This window comes from Siphateles boraxobius, unplaced genomic scaffold (assembly GCF_051911475.1).
Source record: "Siphateles boraxobius isolate OS27281-9 unplaced genomic scaffold, OSU_SipBor_1 46, whole genome shotgun sequence".
NCBI classification, from domain to species: domain Eukaryota; kingdom Metazoa; phylum Chordata; class Actinopteri; order Cypriniformes; family Leuciscidae; genus Siphateles; species Siphateles boraxobius.
In genome coordinates this window covers 8,265,892-8,281,934 of record NW_027509097.1, presented here as the reverse complement: position 1 = coordinate 8,281,934, position 16,043 = coordinate 8,265,892, and the positions used below count along the sequence as shown (strand labels likewise).

The 16,043-nt window shown below is 37.1% G+C and overlaps 1 protein-coding gene across 4 annotated transcripts in view; it reads right to left on the bottom strand.

The window, feature by feature from the left end:
• Positions 1-680: 680 nt before the first annotated feature.
• The window catches only part of vti1a (vesicle transport through interaction with t-SNAREs 1A), a 128,317-nt gene continuing 112,954 nt past the window's right edge, over positions 681-16,043 (bottom strand). For all 4 annotated transcript variants that reach the window (XM_077200629.1, XM_077200627.1, XM_077200630.1 and 1 more), the window contains one exon: positions 681-1,643. Coding sequence is in view for 2 of the 4 variants with exons in the window: in XM_077200627.1 (XP_077056742.1) it covers positions 1,550-1,643 (94 nt within the window). In the remaining 2 variants the exon portion in view is untranslated. The remainder of the gene's footprint in view (positions 1,644-16,043) is intronic.

The window sequence follows — 16,043 nt, the reverse complement described above, 5'->3', positions numbered from 1 at the left end:
AACAAGCTAAAGGCTAACTCGTTTTTAAAATAATTGATCGTAGATGGCAAAGCGAAATGTTGATTACAAATACATTCAACTAACAATCACTAACAATGATTATTTGTTTTTATGCTTAACATATTTTTATTAGCATAGCAATAACCTGACAGCTTACTCTTTTGTTAAATAAACTGATGAACAAAATAATGTTGATTATAAATATAATCGATTCACTAAAATCGTTTAGTTGACTCATTTGCAACATGTATTCGACTATATGTTTGTCATTAGCTTGACAGCAAACTCTTTTTGAAATAAATATTTAGCTGACTATGTAAAGGGTCCCAAATCAGTCATTTATGAGGTATAATTTCAGCTAGTGATGCTGCTTTGGACGTCAGCTGACTATGTAGGCATTAGACATCAAGGGAACTCACTGCGTTTCAGAACTGAGCTGGAGTGTATGGTGATACACACATAAATATATAAAAGTACACAAAGGAATCCTCACATAAGAGACAAACTACTGTAACTGAAATTAACTAATAGCACAGTCATTCTTTACCTTCTTTCTTCTACACTAATACCCAAACAGCAGGTGAGAGCCTGGAGCAAACTCCCAAATTTCGCATATTTCCATACTGATGCTTGCTAGTTGGGTCCTCCTATAGGAATAATGAAGCACATTTGCAACATTGCACAGTAGAGACAAATGATGCGATTTTAATGTCAAACATTAATGACTAAAACAAATTCCAGATAAATTGAAAGAAAGATACAGCGAAAAGTACAGTACAATTCATCTGAAATGACAAATAAATACAGGAAATACATTTCTTATTAGTACGACTGACTACAGTTACTATCATGCTGTCAGATTTGATTAGTAAAGGTAAGAGTGGACATGGATATTTTCTTGTTCAAAGCAGTCCTGCTGGTTTAACTAAACACATGCGAGGTCTTTGCTGACCTTAGAGGAACAGCGTGAGAAGCTACTAATCCTGGATGAAGGGGGACTGAGAGACGGGCGTGTGACCTTTGGGCTGTGTGTAGTGTGTGATTCTGCACCGTGTGCTAAATAGTACTGCTCCGGGGGCCTTGCCTTGTGTACGGCTCACATACACACACACAGACACACAGACACACACCTGATGGATAGGATTTTCCAGTACCTTTTGGCTCTCATGCCCTTTTCCCGCCTACGAACCCCCCCAAAACTAAACATTAAACAGCAGGTTATGACATAAGTTGATGCTCGTCTTCCTGCTCTTCATCCATCTGATGTTCTCATCATGGTCCTTGTGTCCACACATCCGTGCCGGATTTCTCTCTGGGTCGGTAAGTTTTAAAAGTAATGGACGCAGCATAAATATAAGGAGAGAGAGGGTAGACACGGCCCCGCTCCGCTCGAGAGCAGTGAGGAGAGGCCCCCTGTCACTGCCCACCAGGAATGATTCATGTGAACAATTTGTCCTAATTACTCCAGCCCAACACTTTTGTCACTATTAATCTTACACACACGCTCGTACACACTCACACATGCACGCATAGGGCCAGTCAGTGGAGATCAGTGCCCTCGCAAATTGAAATAGATGGCCAAGACGATGGTGAGGAGGATGATGGCGCCCAGGATGAAGACCAGGACACGATTCTGAATGATCCTGTGGGTGAAGAGAGGGAGAGATGGAGAGAAAGAGAAGACAAGAGAAAGAGATTTTATGTTTTAAGGACATTAATTTAGACAGTAGTAAAAAGTACGATTTAACATCATCTTCAGACAAAATAACATGCATGTGATCGAGTACATGCCTTGCATCAAAAATGAAATTATTTTTTTCTGACTGAACTCGATAAACAGATTTAACTTCAGTCAGATCTGTCTAAAAAAACAAACACTATTGTGCAAAACATGTCACACGGCATGACAACTTTGCCTTTTTCCTCGCCATCTGTCTGCAGACACGCTTAGAGCATTTATTTCTCTCTAAAAAGTAAAAAGTGTAGCTTGTGGCGTTCCTCCAGCTAATAAAATTCACATATTTACTGAAGGAATTCTCCATAAAACTCTCTTTCCTATTATTACATGACCAAACAAAAAAGGCAATCCGTGCCAGAAAGACTCCATAGATTCACTCAGTAATTCACAACGTTCTACAAATCAGTTGCATATTTATTTATTAAACATACTATGGCCAATTTAATTGTGATTTCAAGTATAATTCACAATAACAGAAAAAGAGTAACTACAACAAAAATACCGCAAAAACAGTAACATTGTGAAATATTATTACAATTTAAAATAATAAAAAAGCTGCATTTTCAGCATCATTACTCCAGTCGACAGTGTCACATGATCCTTCAGAAATCATACTTATATGCTGATCTGCTGCTCAAGAAACATTTCTTCATTTTATACATTTTACCATTCATATAATATCATACAGCAGAATTTTCCCCCAAAACAGAAACAGTCTGCTCAGAACTAAGAAAAACAAACTGTTTGAAAAGTGACAAAGTGGGTGTGTGGATGAGTACAGTGAGGGTGTTGAGACCCTGGGATGATCTCTCGGGGTGAGTTTTTGTCTCCAGTGTCATTCCTGATAAATGACAGAATTATCCCATGTGCTGACATGTGGAGAGAGCAGGACCACTGTCCACTCCTATAAGCAGGAGATGAATAACTCACACACACCCATTCATCACCACTGCAGCCGAGCAGCACTCTTCCCCATCCAAACACACACACACACACACACACACACACACACACACACACACACACACACACACACACACACACACACACACACACACACACACACACACACACACACACACACACACACACACACACACACACACACACACACACACACACACACACACACACACACACACACACAGCAAACTAGCATTACAATACACACCTCAATACTGCTGCACAAAACTGACTAGTATTCATATGTGTTTATGCTCCGATATGTTTATTTTGTTATGATAAACCATCAGAGGCTTTTTTCACTGCACTGACGAAAGGTAAGCTCTGATTGGATGCTGGGCTGGCATAATTCATAATTGGGAGTGCATGCTTGACGGAGGACATTAATCAGAGCATGTTTAGCAAGGCCAGATCTCCCACATGTCTATTTAAGTAACATTCATTATTTACACTGGCTACACACACACACAAACACTCACGTTAGGTTTTGGTATCTTCGTGGGGAATTTCCATAGACATAATGTTTTGTATAATGTATGTTACAAACTGTATGTTCTATCCCCTAACCCTGGGAATTATTGGGTCTGTATAAAGAATGTGTGTTAAAAGATGGTAGGGCCGATTTTGTGCTACTGAGTGCTAATGTCAAGATCATGTGACCCTTACATATTTTCCTGTTATTCCTGTTAATCAATATTAAGATAAAGTACACTATTCAGAAGTTTCAGGTCAGTACATTAAAAGAAAATGCTTTCAGCAAGGAAACTTTAAATTGATCAAACGTGACTACAAAGACATTTGTTATGCTACAAAATATTTCAATTTCAAATAAATGCTGTTCTTTTGAACTTTCTATTCATCAAAGAATCTTGAAATAACTGTGTCATGGTTTCCACAAAAATATTAAGCAGCACTACTGCTTTTAACATAGATTTGTTGGCATTTGCATTGAACAGCAAATCAGCATATTAAAATGATTACTGAAGGATCATGTGACACTAACGACTGGAGTAATGATGCTAAAAATTAAGCTTTGAAAAAATGATTTTGATCAAACAAATGCAGCCTTGGTGAGCCTATCTTCCAAAAACATTCAAAAGTCTAACAGACTACAAACTTTGTATATAAACTGATGAACACGTCTTTTGACATATTGTCACTATGAATTTATAAAATCGATAAGCCGATTGAAGCTGTTCTGCACAATGATTCTACCCTGGTAAAAAGGGATTAGGCAGGATCGTCATTTACTGTGTATTTTAACACACAGCCTCTAGAAAATCCATGGACTCATAAATCAGTTTGTACTAACCTTAATTTTCTGACCAAAACCTCAGCTGTAGATTTTTGACTGAAGTGCAAGAGATTAAATACAGTGTGTGTGTGTGAGTGGATCAGGGGCCAGGCTGAGCTGTTAGCAGTAATGTAGATTAATCTGCCTTTGGTAAGGCTGCTCTGACAGGCCCTTGAGGGTGGGCGGAGAGGCCCCGGGCAGCCCCACATCCACAGCGAGTGAGTGAGTGGCCCAGTCATCACAGAGAGCAGCCACGCTTCCTTCACTTAAACAACACCAGGCCTAAAAACACTTTGAAAAAGACACTGGAAAGAGCACAAATCTATTCACTGAGATCCGTTGTAATTTGAGGAACATGTTTGGGGAAGTAATTCATCCTGTCATGTACGAGAGCTCAAATACTCACTGATGGAAGGGAACTTTTGTCTGTAAACTTTAAAATCTTCCTATATGGCAGTTCCTTTCAACTTCAACTAAATATAACCACAAATGGATCTCAAAGAACAGAAGAACCAAAAAACTATTTGTACACCTTCTGCACCTCTCTCAGAACCAGTCTGCATACTTGAGAGCCAAATGATGATGTAACTGACTGTTACTAAATAATCTGTCCACAAACAAACTTGCCACATTACTGTCTTTGTTTCCTTGATCTTAGTTTTGAGAACACATTTTTGACATTCAAAGTAATTTAATTGTAATCATTTACTCAAGTTATTTAATATATATATATATATATATATATATATATATATATATATATATATATATATACATACACATACATTTTTTATATTTAAATAACTTGAGTACTGGACTAATGATGCTGAACGTTCAGCTTTGCCGTCAAAGGAATACATTACATTTTAAAATATATTAAAATAGAAAACAGCTATTTTAAACAGTAATAATATTTCATAATATTACTATAGTTTTTATTGTATTGTTATTGTATCAGATCGAAAGGTGATTCTCACAAAACTATTTTATGCTTGCTTTTTTCAAGATCAATTTAAATTTCTTTCCAAAAAAAAAGGACACTTGGAGACTCCAAAATGACACCAAAATATCAAGTGATATAAGGAATCCATGTAATTCATAAATGTATGCACACCAAAGTACCCATGAAAAAACAAACAAACAAACAAAAAAAGAAACATTCACAGTGTACAGTATGTGTTCAGTGCAACAGAAGTCAAGTTGCGATACTGATCAGGACCACATGGAGATGCCCATTGAGACATTGTAGATGCTCAGTGTGATAAACTCATATTATATATATATATACAATTTTTGCAGCACATTTAACAGGTTGGAGTGATATTTTTCCTCCTTCAAATCTGGAAACAGACCAGAAGGGAAACTACAACAGGAAAAGGGGCATTGAATACTTCTGTGACTAATCTATGGTTCTTCTACCTCCAGTCTCACCTGGGTTGAATCACTTTAAGGGGAGGACAGAGACAGAGAGAGCAGAAGAAAAAGTTAAATCTGTTGCCTGTTTGATGGAGGTTCTATCCCATGCTGAACCATGTCTGGACAGAACAGAGCAGGACCCATCAAACCGCATCCATCCTCTCTGTCAAACACATGACAGAGGGCTGGAGGAGACCTGTTCATGTTGTCACAGCTCATAGCTCAGGGTAAACCTTCTTTTACATGTTCACTTTTTCTGTCTCAGTCTAGCTTAGGTCGGAAAAAGAACCACGGGCTCAAAAATGCTCATGTAAAATCAAATAAAGGTTTCTTCAATGTAGCATATAAAGTAAAAATCATAACATGCTCAACTAATATTAAATATTTAACACCTCAAGAACTCACACTTGTTAAATTGTTAGCATGATCTCATGTACCAATAGAAATTTATTATGTCTAGTTGGGCCAGAGATAAGACTACGCAGTTCAATTCCCATGCTGGAATAAATGAATTTATGTTTTTTAATGAACCAAGTCAAACTGTAACTCTGGTACATCACATTTGGTTTCATTTCATTGACTTGATTAAACTCACTCAGCAAAACCTATTCACACACTACTACTGCAAAATATTACGTAACAACTATAATTTAAGTATCTAAATTTATGAAGTAAATTAACAATCATAAAGAACACTAATTTTTCAATTTGGGGTCGGTTCGAATTTTTTGTTTTTGGAAGAAGTCTTTGCTCAACAAGACGGCATTTTGATAAAAAAATTAAATAAATAAAAAATACAGTATAAACCATAATATAATTTTCTTTTAAAAAAATTATTTTAAAATGTATTTTTTAATGATCCTTTAGAAATCAGTCTAATATGCTAATTTGGTGCTCAATATATATTTCTTATTATTTTTAATGTTGAAAACAGTATGCTTAATATTTCTGTGGAAAACTTGATACATTTTTTCAGGATTCTTTGATGAATAGATCATTCAAAAGAGCAGCATTTACAGTAGTAGTTTTTTTTGTAACAATGTAAAAGTGTTTACTAACACTTTTGATTAATTTAATTTAAAGCATGCTCACTGAATAAAAATATTATTATATTATTTTGTTTAAAAAAAAATCATACTTTTGATCAGTAGCGTATAACTTTACATGTATAAAGGATCTACAGCGTCTGTCCCAAATACTATAAAAAATCTGTAAATTAAAAGTTTTTCCTGTTTAAGAATAACTAAAAAGTTGAATAAAAGTCACGTTGTGTCATCAATAATCAACAGATTTTCCCCCCTAAATTTTTCTTTATTTAAATTCTATAAACCTGATCAAACCTCCTAATTATGTTTTTGTTTTTTACGGGGGTGTCCGGAACCCTTAAAACCCCTCTTCAATTTAAGACCCTTCAGTTGAGAATCTCTGTCTTTATTTCTGTGACTTTCTCAGTGTGAAACTCACAAGCCAAGCACTTTATGTAAGCAGGCACTGCCAAAATAACTCCTTCCAAAACCAGCAGACAAAATTAAACCAAGTCAATTGGGTTAAAAACATAAGTCTAACCTCAGAAGCACAACGCCAAAGAATGAATGACTGTGTGTGTTTGTGCGCGTGTGTGTGTGTGTGTGTGTGTGTGTGTGCGTGTGTGTGTGTGTGTGTGAGAGAGAGAGAGTGTGTGTGTGTGTGTGTGTGTGTGTGTGTGAGAGAGAGAGAGAGAGAGAGAGAGGGAGAGAGAGAGAGAGAGAGAGTGTGTGTGTGTGTGTGTGTGTGTGTGTGTGTGTGTGTGTGTGTGTGTGTGTGTGTGTGTGTGTGAGAGAGAGAGAGAGAGAGAGAGAGAGAGAGCGAGAGAGAGAGAGAGAGAAAGAAGGAGAGCGAGTTCAAGCTACGAAAAGCCCATTTATCAGTGGAGGTGGTAGAGGAGACAGAGACAGATGAAAATAATGAGGAGTTTTCTGTCAGGAAAGATTTACAAAATCGTACCCACGTTATTAAAATTTAAAACCTTTTTCCCCTTCTTTCCCACAATTTTTTTTCTCTCTCGTACACTCTCAGTTCCCCTTATTAGTAGCCCTAATGAGGGCAGTGGTACACCTCTACGCCTGTGTGTGTGGGGGGAGGTGGGTGACGGAAGTTTACCCCATTTGAAGACCACCACCACCACCACCCAAGCACCACACACACACACACATATTCTTAAACACACACACCCTTTCACAATCATCCCAAAACAAAACATCCCCCAGCAAACTCTCATAACAACACAAACTGAAAACAAACACATATACAGTCTAAAACCTGCATTATTGTCATTTAAACTCTCTCTATTAAACTGCAAGTTTTGGAAGTCTGAAACAATTAAAACAGTGCAACATAATATGAAATAGAAATACTACATATTCTAGTCACTAATCATATAAGCAAATTTGTGACTAACTTTCACAAATTTGAGTGTGCATTTTCTTTTGAAGCCTATAAAAGGAATCACTGATTGTGTGAGTGGTCTGTATTTTCTTCTTCTTTTTTTTTTTTTTTAAACACATGTATTGTACTGCACTGGACAGAAAGACAGCAAGACAGAAGCAAAAAAAGTGAAAGTGGGAGGAGAGTCAGCAGGATCAATGTGTTCACTAATGGTCTGACTGATGGACATGATTCTCTACATGTGTTGGTACGGTGAGGAAGGCCTGTGGAACTGATCCTGTGTTAGAGTGTGTGATCACACTCTAACAAAGATAAATGTTTTAGCAGGGCTTCTCAGCCGCCTTACTGCACTGTACACGTCAAAGCGGCCTTTAAACCACCTTACCTGTCAATAGCTCAGAGCTTTAGATGTAATAAAGACAGGCAATAGCGTTCTTTTGTAGTCGCTTTCAGAGTGATGCAGAGAGAAAGCATTAGCAACTGTGATGGAGCTAGCAGCTGTCAGTGAGAACTGGACTGAAGGGTGGTTTTGAGATTTATTCCAACGGTACAATTGTGTTTTGACCAATTAGATTAATTTGCCAAAATGTTGCCATTTTAACATTGAGACATTGGCCAATAACTGTACTCACAACCTGGTACATTTTAGGGTGCCCCCTTTTCCAATAATTTTATTAAATTTTTTTTTAGTAAATAGTGTAAAAGTTACAAAACATACCAGCCACAGCTGTTCCCTAAACATCAGCACTGGCTATTAAAAACCTATTTAAAAAATGTCACGTTCAGTACATGGGAAGAGCATGAACAGGAGGGACTTTACAAGGCTTTTAAGGCTAAATCAAACACACACTCAGACACACACACACACACGCACGCACGCACACGCACACAAGAACGGCAGGAAAAAAATCCTGCATTTAATTGCATGTAATTGACTTAAAAAGTCCCCAGCACTGTGTAATTCCCAAAAGAAAAACAGTAGTTTGCCCTCCAGAGCATTCTGAAACGCATATACACACCCACAGTCCCACACACACCATGGCTACTTTAACAGGGCTGAAGTGTATAATAGAGCCGTTAAATAGGGTTTTATTAGCGTGATTATGGGGTGGTGGAGCTTGCTACAGTACTCTTATCATCTGTAGCTGGACACAGGAGCCGCTCCAATCAGTGAGGTCTGACTGTCCTATCACACACTGTTGTGTAGATTCAGGTAGAATATCATTGAAATTTGGTTAGCACAGATGAATCTTGAGATGTTTCTTGTGAATGCCTCCTAATGATTTCACTCCATTTCTCTCTTTCTCGCTGTCGTCGTGTCTATCATCAGAACGACACACCGCCTGTGCAACCCACTCATGGATAAGTCTGCTTCTTAACATGGATCAACAAACTGAGACGAGTGTAAAAGGTTATAAAGGGAATTGCTGAAGAGAGAGCACCAACACACGCGCATGAATATTGTACAGATACACACAGACTGAGACTGCTAATTCACGCGGCCTCGTTCAACTCGTAGCGCTCCAACTCTGAAAGACAAACGAGCTCCAGCACATTTGGAGCAGACCATGTGTCGGGAAGCTGTCTTTATGACACACACACACACACACACACACACACACACACACACACACACACACACACACACACACACACACACACACACACACACACACACACACACACACACACACACACACACACACACACACACACACACACACACACACACACACACACACACACATAACGAACACTTTCTACGCCACACACTCATGTATTTTTTATTGCCCAGCTAACAATCTGACTAGAAACCTAGACTGGGATTTTAGACCCCTACAGGAGGAAAGAGGGAGAGGGGGAGTAAAACAGAAGATGAGTTCAGAATCAGGTGCTATTTAAAAAGGTTGAGACAGAGAAACGGAGGCACTACTACTTGGAACCTATTTTGCCCGGAAAAGATTCCAGCATTCCATATATATATATATATATATAAAATATTAATTTTATTTACCACAATATTATATATATATATAGTCAGAATTCTTGGCACCCTGGGTAAATCCTTATGATCTTTTATTAAAAAAAATTACAAAAATCTAACGTTTTATTTAAGTAAAATAATTGAAAATAGGGGAAAATCTTTATGAAATATGTTATTTGTTAAATGTTATATTACATAATTTAAAATATATAAGAAATACAAAACAGTTATTTTAAAATGGCATTTCATTATATTACTGTTTTACTGTATTTTTGATTAAATTAATGCAGCCTTGTATATATTTGTGTTTGCTTTTTCATTTTTATGATTATCAAAATACTGTATTGTTAACTTACCAACATGTTATTGCCAAACTTCACTGAAATTGCAAGTCAAGACTTAGCTGCGGCTGCCTATATAGTGTCTGCCTAAGAAGTCTAGGTAGGCAGCTCACTAGGTTTTGGAACAGAATTTCTTTCTTCTTCCAACTTCTTCAGCTCTTTCATTTTTATTTATTTATTTATTACTTTATCTCACTTTTTCTCTACTTTTTCTTATTCTATAAAACTCTGGAATCTCTCAATTTTATCATTCCTCGCTTATTTATGCGTTTCCTTTTTTTAATTTTCTCTATCTCTGGTTAGAAGAAGGGTATTGATGTCAAAACGAGGTAGCGGATTAGTGTATATCTCAGGAACTTTCTCAAGGAGGGCATGCCTGTGCTTCACCACAGCCAATAAAAAGGCAGTAAATATTATGTCTGACTCTATGTCATGGGTAAATGTGCCGAGGCAGCAGTCAGCGTACCACTACTAATCCTGATTTCCCAGCACCCAATGCAGGAAACGTCAGAGAAAACAGAAACCCTCGCTTGGCTGCTCAAAGTTCTACGTTGCACAGGTAAGGTGTGCCTATTTAAAATAACTGGGAATTCTGAGGTTGTGATAGATATACTGTATAAGCATTGCATTAAAATGTTTTTTTATTAGGCTGTCGGGACCTAACCTTTCCGTGAACTCAGCACAGGACACGCCACTGGGTGAGGTTCAATGGACCAAACCACAAGCAAACAAGGTTTCAACAGGCTATAGATTGTATCTGTACTTGGAGACATATCACTAATTCCTGCTGTTGAAGACTTCCAATCTTTGACATGCTAACTGCACATTACTCTTACATTTTAGTGACTAGCTAGAACAATTACAGTCTTTTTAGGGGTGCTTACAGAAACATAAGATCAAGACGCCCAGGTAAAGCAGAACTGTCTTTAACTCCTGACGTCCTCCTTTAACTCCCTACGCTCTGACCTACAGTACCAGGCTTAGCAGGATATTGAGACTTACTCACAGTGTAATACGATCCCTCAGCAGCGCTCCAGGTTGACTGTGAATACAACGGCATTTATAAAAGTGAGATAAATTACTTTCACACAATTTGGGCGCGCTGCTAAGATTTCCGACAGAAAAGGTGGCTGCATTCCTTGAGGGAAGCAGCTGGGGATTGTATTTCCAGGCTTGTTGAAAAGGTGTAACACTAACCATGGAACCATGGGCCTCCAAAACTATGATGCTCATAAATTTTTATTGTTTGTTCAGTATTGAAATCTCATTAGAACTCATAAATCAGTGGTCTGTGTTGGCTGGTGACTTTCATGGAGAGCAAAGGAAAAAGAAAACGAAAGAAAGGTTGAAGTTCTGGACGCTCTGTGTTGGGCGGGTCTGACCCGAAGCCATATTTTGTGACATCTCAGTGTTGTGTTACACTAACAAAATCTAGTTATGAAGAGACGGATAAATAGAGCAAATTTTTTAGAAGAAAAATGTGAGGCTACACAATCTAATATCATTTTATGGAGCAAAACTGACATTTTCTGGCTTTTCTCAAAGTAAATTCCATAAAACACTCCAAGTTGTTACTGTTTTCCCCCCAAAAAGTCTAGAGACATGCTCTTTCCTTTTAACAACAAGCAACTTTACATAACATCATGCCGACATGTTTAGTTTAGCTAGAAGCCAAAGTAATAATCTCCACTCCCTCTAGTACATCCATTCACCCTATGTTATTCTCTACAAGACCAGCGATACACATACCGCAGCAAAGCGATCATTTAGAGCACGGATGTAATAAACAAATATTTATTTTATGGCTGACAAAGTTAACATGTAAATGTGATAAATGATATATGTTTAAATATGTTAACACCCTTTTATTAATATGACATCCCAACTGTTCTGTTTGATTTCCAAAAACTAATTGGAATCTGACAGCACCTGATCAGAGTGCACACACAAAGTCCCTAGTGAAGCACTTGTTTATCCGCAAATGATGGAGAACTGACGAAAACACATTAGGGCTCAAAAATTACGATGGCCCTCTGGCCCAATGCCAATAAGAAAAGTTTTGAAAAGTTTCACTCAGATTATGGTCACGCAGATTCACTGATATTGAAACAACAGAAAGCTGTTTAATTTGAAAGTGCTTCCGTGTGAGCTGTGCTGCATATATTGCTTTGCTATTGACAAAAGACTATGGACCCTTTTTTAGCTTGCGATATTTCACCAATGCGATTGCACCTTAATAAATAAAGTCTTTTTTTGAATCTATACAATCTGTTTTTATGCGAATAAGACGAGTACAGAGTGCTATTGACAAAACTGTTGAGTGTCATCCAAACAAACCAGCAAACATAATTACATGTACAGTTGATACTCAACCTAGAGCTGCACGATTATGACAAAAATCATAATTGCCGATTACTCCCTTGAAATTGTAATTGCGATTATTAATTACGATTATCACAATTTACATTGAATATATATAGGCATATTATAATACATGTTTACACAAAAATTGTTAACACACACAAGTACTGTCCCCCTTTACTTAACATACACATAAATTGTATGACTCATGGTAAAGACTAGAAAAACATTAGGACTATGGTAAAGCAATTAAATAGCAGTCCCAAACTAGTTTTTGTTAATAAATTTGTTGATATGAGCCACCACAGTCATTTAATAATATAAACACAAAGTGAAAATAAAGTGGCATTTTTGGGTTATGGAAAAGACAGTTAGTTACCATGGTAAATACACAATACTATCAAGAACTGTTAATGAAACAGCTGGTGAATAGAATGAAAATCATACCTGCATGTAAATCCTTCTCAGCTAACACGTGATTTATTGGTATTTACCTTTTATTTCGTGACTTAGTAATTGACATTGTAACGACGTTGCATGCTCGTAGTTTCTTTTGCACTTTATAGAGTGAAGCGATACACAGCGCGCGCCCGCGCAATTGCGCGTGCAATTGAAGAGTGCGCGCTACGAGCACAGTATAAGGGCTGACAGGATAGTAAAGTCCGTTTTTCTGAGGTGAAAGACTTTTTATTTCAGCGTACACCTACGTCACTGACTGGTATGTCATATTGTGCTGGGTTTTCTGAAGTAGTCGTGATTCGCCTCTCATAACATAAATGCTCTAAACACACACGCAGAGTGGATTTTCTTTTGTAATCGCGGCCTTGAACGATTACGTAATCGTGGCATCCGTAATCGTAATCGCAATTAGAAATTCGATTAATTGTGCAGCCCTAACTCAACCAGAATAATACTTAAAGTTATTTTAGCTGTTATGAGAAAAATAAATTGAAATAAACGCGCCGCCGCGTTTGTCGAACATTAATTCAACATGCCAGAATAAAACCCGATTTTAGAATAATGCATAGCGCCACTCGGCGTGGTGTGCCAAAACACTTAATTGTAAACTTCAATATTTCATTCAAGATAATCTCAAAACACTTTGGGACATTGTGAAAAGCAGTGCATGCATTAAGGCCACTAGAACCATGAACGTAACTGAAACACGGGTTTGGATTTTATTGTTTGTTGTTTAAACGTGCCTGTTGCATATCTTTATTTTATATGGTCTATTGGTGAAGTAGCCTTTAGCATTGATTACTGTGGAGGTATATATATATATATATATATATATATATATATTTTTTTTACAGAACTGCTTTTGAAATTACGATTGGTATTATTATACAGATGTAAAGTCATTGGGTCTCATTCATGAAACATTCGTAAATATACGAGTAAATATGCGAGTGATTTGCGCGTAAAGAGACCTTCCCGAAAACTCTTCTCCTGATTCACAAATACTTCGTAAACGTCAGATGTGATTGTGAAATGTGTGTGTGTTAATGAATTCCAATCAATCGTAAATGGGATGCGCGTGCACATTCATTCTCAATTACCATAAATCCCGCCCATTAAATCCGACTGACCACTATATATGGGCATCATATTATGACATGAATGCGAATGAAAAAGAAAAATTTCTCAGATGCTGAAATTGAAGTTTTATTATCAGAAGTTCATTCAAAACGCCACATTTTATTTTCAAGCGTACATAGTGGCGTATCGGGTCCTAAAAAAAAAGGAAGCTTGGCAGCATATTACAGATGCAGTCAATGGAGTTTCATCTGTTAATCGAACATTCTCAGAAGTGAGAAGAAAATGGTTCGACATTAAGCTTGAGAGTAAAAAACGAATTAGTTCACTTCGGAAAAATCGTATTAAAACTGGAGAAGGACCACCATCGCAGATGCTATTACTGGCTCTCATAATAAGAAAAACAGTATGTAATTACTATATATAATATTTTTTCAAAATGCTGTGTGTATATGTGTACCCGATTAAGGTGAATTAAAATGCAGCCTTATTAATGAGCAAAACGTTCGGGTGTTAAGCGCATTATTTACACGTGGCTGGGAGCAGGTGTAGATTTCTTGGGTACCAACTAACATTTGGAAAATACAATCATTTTAATGAATCCGAAAATTTACGCCAGAACCACTTTACACACGATTTACACAAAAATTCGTTCTGCTCGTGTTTCATGAATGAGACCCATTCTGTTGGATAATATTTGTTCCTTAGTGTAAAATGGAAATGCATGGTAATTTTATTTTATAAATATAAGGAAAAAACTATATGGTGTAACAGAGTTTTAGAACTAGATACATCTCTCTGCATTAATCATAGGCTATAAAATGCACTAATAGGCTAATATAAAATTTACAGTAGTCCATGTTTGTTCGGGATTTGAACCCGTGTCATCTAAATGATCGACAAATAAGTTCTACCACTCGGCCACGAATTTACTCACTGAGAAATACCCAAACATTCGTTTCTCCAGTGTGTGTTCGCTCATATGAGCGAGAATAGTAAAATAGTATATTAATATTAGTAGTATAATAGTAAAAATAATCAGCTCCATTGCACCTAATTTATTTTTGTTTGTTATTTCTGTTATTAACTTGTTTTAGTTTTTTTGTTATCGCTCTGCTCCCCCGGGGAATAGGCTTATGTCGCCCACCGACGTCTAGGTCTGCAATATGAAATATAGGCTATATTGTTCTCGTCTCTATTCTTAACTTTTCGTTAAATTTTTCTGTCCTAAAAAAAATTATATTCTTTTTACCATAGTTGTAGTATTTCATCCTTACTGTTAAATTGACATTAACCCCACTTACATTTCAAAATGCGGCAATTGCTGCTGTTTTGCACAATATCCCTTTGCGCCACCTGGCGGTCATTTCGCGAATGATTTTGAAATGCGACTGGTTTATTTTTGCCGCGGTGGTTTTGCCGCGGTGGTTGGCACGGCAGTAATAGGCATTCTGGTTGACTACCTACTTTAAAAAATATCTATAAAAATATAAAATTTATATTTTATCTATAAAAAAATATCTGTTAACTATGAAAAAAATATCACTGTTTGAAACAAAAAAAAAATCTAATTTAAAACTAGACATTTCTGAAAATATATTATGATACAAACTCAAGTATAAAAAAATCTTGCTCGCTGCTGCAGCCTTGATCTCAAATTGCAACTGATTTGATACTGAGAATCAGTTTCAATACGAGGCCTGACAAAGGCCTGTGACGTGAATTCACACTAACAGGAAATCTGTACCATGTAAAAGACATAACCACAGCACTGCATGTCTTCAGAGAAGAGCGGAGAGACCATCATATGTGTGGCCAAAGATTGAGTGGAACTTGAAAAGACAAGGATGCAATCAGGATAGGTTGGGGGGATATAGAGAAGGTTATGCTTTTGAGAGGGAGCCTTTCAAATTCCTAAACAGAGGATAAAAGCTCTCAGAAAACAGCACTTAATCAGCTCAATGCTTCAGCTGTCCTTGCCTTGCT